The 5,062-nt window shown below is 35.5% G+C and overlaps 1 protein-coding gene across 2 annotated transcripts; it reads left to right on the forward strand.

The window, feature by feature from the left end:
- Positions 1–1,018: 1,018 nt before the first annotated feature.
- LOC145041761 (TMV resistance protein N-like) lies at positions 1,019–4,791 on the forward strand. Of its 2 annotated transcripts, XM_078989933.1 has the most exons (5): positions 1,019–1,677; positions 1,911–3,003; positions 3,100–3,405; positions 3,490–3,572; positions 3,698–3,759. In XM_078989933.1, exons 1-5 carry the CDS (start codon positions 1,199–1,201, stop codon positions 3,711–3,713), a joined length of 1,977 nt encoding a protein of 658 aa, XP_078846059.1. In that variant the 5' UTR covers positions 1,019–1,198; the 3' UTR covers positions 3,714–3,759. The 2 variants fall into 2 exon arrangements, with proteins under 2 accessions (XP_078846059.1, XP_078846057.1); XM_078989931.1 differs by having other exon boundaries at positions 1,024–1,677; positions 3,490–4,791.
- Positions 4,792–5,062: the final 271 nt, after the last annotated feature.

Raw genomic sequence — 5,062 nt, forward strand, 5'->3', positions numbered from 1 at the left:
ACTGAATAAGTACAAAAAAAAAAAAAAAAGACTTATTTTAAAACAAAAAATTCTTAAGGAATAAATGTGTAAAAAAATATTAAGGACTAAATGTGTACAAAATGAGAAATAGATTACCCAATTAAGTCATTTATCCCGGTAAACTTGGAGTAATCGGTCATAAGGACTGAATGTGTATAGTTTAAGAAGTTGAAATGGGTAAATGTGAATGAAAAAAAAGTCAGTAACCAAATATATACAAATTAAAAAAATATATTACTCTTTTATGTCATTATCCCTAGGGCTGTTCACTATTTGGATAAAACCGAATTGTCCAGTTCGACAATTTGGATTGGACTATTTGGTTTGGAAATTCGGCTTTTTGGATTGGTTTTCAACAAAACCGAATTATTATTTTGGATTTCGGATTAGTATTGGTTTATAAAATAAGAACCGAATAGTCCTAAAAAACCGAATAAACATTTATTATTCATTTATTTATAATATATATCTATAGTTCTCTATTGATTTTGTAATTTATTTTTTCATATAAGTTCAAAACATTTCACCCGATAAAAAAACATCAATATGTATTATCTCTCAAAAGTTTTCTATTTATAAAATATTTAACTATAATATATCTGGTTAGTAGTTGTTTGTACGTAAATTTCAAATAACAACTAAATAATTTTTTTCGCTTCATGTGTAAAATTGGGTAATATTATAATTATATGTCGTTTTAAAATATTTTGGTTTTTGAAAACCGAATTATAAAAACCGATCCAACCAAATTGTAATTGGATCGGATCGGATTGAATTTGAATTTAGTTTGGACTATTCGGATCCATGTTTTGAAAACCGAAAATCAATTTGGATTCATTTGATTTGATGGGATCAAACTGATCCATCCAAAGAAACACCCTAATATTTATCCCATCATTTAAATACTTAAATGCAAAAGAGAATGACTAAATGCAAAATTTTAACAAACACAAGGAGGATTTCTATAATTTTGTTTTCTTATTATAATTTGGTGAGGCATTTGAAACCTCTTAGAAAGTTCGTTGATGTGTACTTTATATTATTCTTATCCGAAAGGGAATATTGAGATCGGATTGTCTGCAGGTTCACATCCGATCCCTAGTTTCTTTGCAATTATTGCGTAAAATTCCTCACAATAAAGATTCAATATATGTAAGATTTATCAAGAAATCTTTCAATGGCGTCTTCCGCCTCATCATCATCCGTTCAGAAGATCTTTAAGTATCATGTGTTCTTAAGTTTTAGTGGTGAAGACACGCGTAAGACGTTTGTTGATCATCTTTACGCTTCTCTTACACGACAAGGTATTCACACCTTCAAGGATAGTGAGGAACTCGAGAAAGGAAAAAAGATCGATGAGCTCTTTAAAGCTGTTGAAGAGTCAAAGCTCTTTATCATTGTTTTCTCCAAAAACTATGCATCTTCTTCTTGGTGCTTGAAGGAGGTTGCGAAGATCATGGAGTGCCAGGATTCGATCGAACAGATAGCTTACCCGCTCTTTTATGATGTGGAGCCCACTGACGTACGCAGACAAAGTGGACCAGTTGGAGCAGCCTTCGCCAAACATAACACCAGCGAACAGGCTGGGAAATGGAAAGAGGCTCTGAAAGAAGCAGGCAATCTGGTAGGATGGGATCTGAAAGAGATTGCTAATGGGTAATTCCTTTATCATATCTCTGCATTACTATTCTTTCATTTGGGTATTTCTAACATAGGTTCATCTTGGCATGTATGTTGTATTGTCAAATTCTAATTTAAAGCTTAGTCAGATAGATGAAACATGAAATATGCGTATGCTGTTAGTATGTGAATTTGGTTGTTTGTAGACCTGAAACTCATTGGTTATGTGGGCTGTTGAGCAAGTTACTTGAATCTTCTTTAATCTACAGGCATGAAGCTGAAGCCATCGATCAAATTGTTGGAGAAGTTTCACTCAAGTTACGTTCCATACGTTTGAGCAATGATGAAAATCTAATAGGCATGGAATCCCGAATGCGAGATCTGGAGTCGTCTTTAGAGATTGGCTTGAACAATGATGTCATCATGATTGGGATAAAGGGGATGGGGGGCATTGGGAAGACAACTTTGGCCAAAGCTATTTTCGATAAAGTATCATTCCAATTTGAAGGTATAAGCTTTGTTGAGAACGTGAGGGAAGCTTCAAAAACACCACGGGGTTTACTGTCATTGCAACAACAAGTCCTTTCAGATGTATTAAAAGATGGAAACAAGCATAATTCTCATGATGGAAAATTTATGATGCAAACAAGGCTGCGCTTTAAAAAAGTGCTTCTTGTTCTAGACGATGTGGATCGTAAAGAGCAGCTTGAGGCGTTAGCTGGTGCTTTGAATTGGTTTAAGGACGGAAGTAGAATTATCATTACAACAAGAGACAAGCAAGTGCTGAAAGCACACTCAGTGAATAGGATTTATGATGTCAACTTATTGTCGAAGGAGGAAGCAATTAGCCTCTTCAATAGGTATGCATTTGAGAGATATGCTCCAATGCAAAGGTATGAAGAGCTGTCACTAAAAGTTGTACATTATGCTGATGGTCTTCCTTTAACTATCAAAGTTTTGGGTTCTTCTCTGCGTGGTAAAGAAGAGCTTGAATGGGTAGATGCACTAAAAAGGCTAGAAAAGATTCCGTGTCAAGAAACTCTAAAAAAATTGGAAATAAGCTATACCAGTCTAGAGGATGATCACAAGGAAATATTTCTAGATGTTGCATGTTTCATGAAGGGGTTGCAGAAAGAGGATGCAATTAGAATACTTGAAAGCTGTGGATTACATGCTATATATGGTTTATCAGTTCTTGAACAAAAATCCCTCATAACTATTTCAAATCAGCGTTTGGCTGTGCATGATAGCATAGAAGAATTGGGCAGGAATTTAGTTCAACGAACTCACCCCCGCAAGCCCAACAAACACAGCCGACTGTGGGATCGCGAGGAAATTGAAGTCTTATTATCTGGGGATATGGTAAGTATCAAATTTACTTATAACATGGAAAAAACGAACACATTTTTATTAGTTATAACACTGGTTTCATTGCGACGACTTAATTTTGGATTACAGGGTACTAAAGCAACAACATGCATACGACTCGAGCAGGTGGAACTGCATCCGGAAATCGTTATGAAAGGCCTTGGAAACCTGAAGAAACTTAGAGTTCTTCTGGTTTCTGAGAGAGAAAATGAGTGTTCTCCTAGTGATTGGAAGTTTGATCAAGCCAAACAATACTTTTCAAATGCATTACAGTTTCTAAGTTGGGAGGGTTACCCTCTTCGGTCTTTACCCCAAACATTTAGAGCAAATAATCTTGTTGGACTTGAATTGCCTAGAAGCAGAATCACAAACCTTTGGGAAAGTGGAGATGAAAAGGTACAATGGTTATTTTACAACTATTTGTTAGTACATACTACATACAGCAATAGTCATCTTACATTTCTTCTTTTTGCATGATAGGTACTTAAGAAGCTGAGGTTCCTCGACCTTAGTTATTCAAAATTGAGGACCCTTGACCTTGGGCTGACTTGTAATCTCGAGAGGTTAGATCTTAAAGGATGTCATGATTTGAAAGAACTTCATGTGCCCGATGGATGTCTAGGAAAGCTCGTCTATTTAAACTTAATTGGTTGTTCAAAGTTTAAAAAATCTTTTTTGTTTGTGAAAGGGTTGGAATCGCTTAAGCTTCTTTCTTTATCTAAGTTAGAGCTGACTGTGGAGCTACATGAATCCCAAAGGTACTCCTACGACAATTTGCCAAAGCTTCGGTTTACCTGTATCTATTCTGAAGAAGAGCCCTTACCGATCGGAAATGGTCAGAAGTCTGTTTATCTAGATCTTCAGCCTCGCAAAAAACTTGAGTGTCTTTCTGGAAGCATTTGTGGTTTACAACACCTAAGGCACCTTACATTGAAGGGCTGTATTCCAGAGGTGCCCAATGACCTTGACCGGTTAGAATACTTAGCGAAGCTCAATTTGTTGTCCACAGACATTAAATGTCTTCCGGATAACATATGTTTATTGAAACATCTGAGATCTTTCAAACTTGAATCTTGTCTGCTTCTTGAAGAGTTACCCAAGGATCTTGGCCAATTAAAATGTTTGGAGAAGCTAAGTTTGTTGTCTACAGGCATTAGACGTCTTCCAGATAGCATATGTATGTTGAAATGTTTGAGATCTCTCAAAGTTAAATCTTGTTTGCTTCTTGAGGAGGTACCCGAGGCGCTTGGCCAATTAGTATGCTTAGAGAAGCTAAACTTGTTTTCTTCACGTATTAGGAGTCTTCCAGGTAGCATTTGTATGCTGAAACATCTGAAATCTCTAGATCTTGAATCTTGTGGACTCCTTGAGAAGTTACCCGAGGATATTGGGCAATTAGAATGTTTAGAGAAGCTGATCCTAAAAAAGTGTGCATCATTAGAAGATATTCCAAATAGCATCTGTAAGATGAAACGTTTGAGATGTTTCCATCTCCCCTTTTGTCATCAGGTGGAGAAATCACCGAGGAACTTGGAAGTTTAGAGTTTTTAATAGAGTTGCATATAAAGTGTACAGGAATATGCTGAAGTTCAAACCTTCTGCCATACACAAGCTGCGAGTAACACACGGGTTCCAAGTTTGTACAAAATTAAGGAGATCATTCACACAGAACCATCTTAAGAGGCATTTATAATAAATTGTCTTATATTAAAGACCGTTGGCCATTCATGAAATAGTTTGAAGTTTTAATGATTAGAGCAGTCCATTTCTACTCTTTATGTATTTATATATTTTGCTTCACATTTTGCGATTATAATCATTTTTTATTGAAATTTAAGCCTATGGTAGCTCAATCGCCATTTGTGTTAACATAAGTGTTCAAGTTGAAACAGAGGACATCCAAAATTGAGACTTCAATGAGAGACGTAAAGAAGGTGAAAAGTCTAATTATTATTCAATAGATAAACTTTATCATTATCATTATGAGATGTAAAGTTGGCATTTAATTCATTTGTAGTTGAAAGGACATTGAACTTTTTAATGAGAAAAAAGA

The sequence above is a fragment of the Lactuca saligna genome, chromosome 4 (genome assembly GCF_052625555.1).
Source record: "Lactuca saligna cultivar CGN05327 chromosome 4, ASM5262555v1, whole genome shotgun sequence".
Taxonomy (NCBI): Eukaryota; Viridiplantae; Streptophyta; class Magnoliopsida; order Asterales; family Asteraceae; genus Lactuca; species Lactuca saligna.

Bases quoted from the DNA above. Each gene is read 5' to 3' on its own strand.
- LOC145041761 (XM_078989931.1), top strand. From the start codon at position 1,199: ATGGCGTCTTCCGCCTCATCATCATCCGTTCAGAAGATCTTTAAGTAT. The intron at 1,678-1,910 runs GTAATTCCTTTA...TTTAATCTACAG, and splicing joins CTGAAAGAGATTGCTAATGG to GCATGAAGCTGAAGCCATCG. The intron at 3,406-3,489 runs GTACAATGGTTA...TTTGCATGATAG, and splicing joins GGGAAAGTGGAGATGAAAAG to GTACTTAAGAAGCTGAGGTT.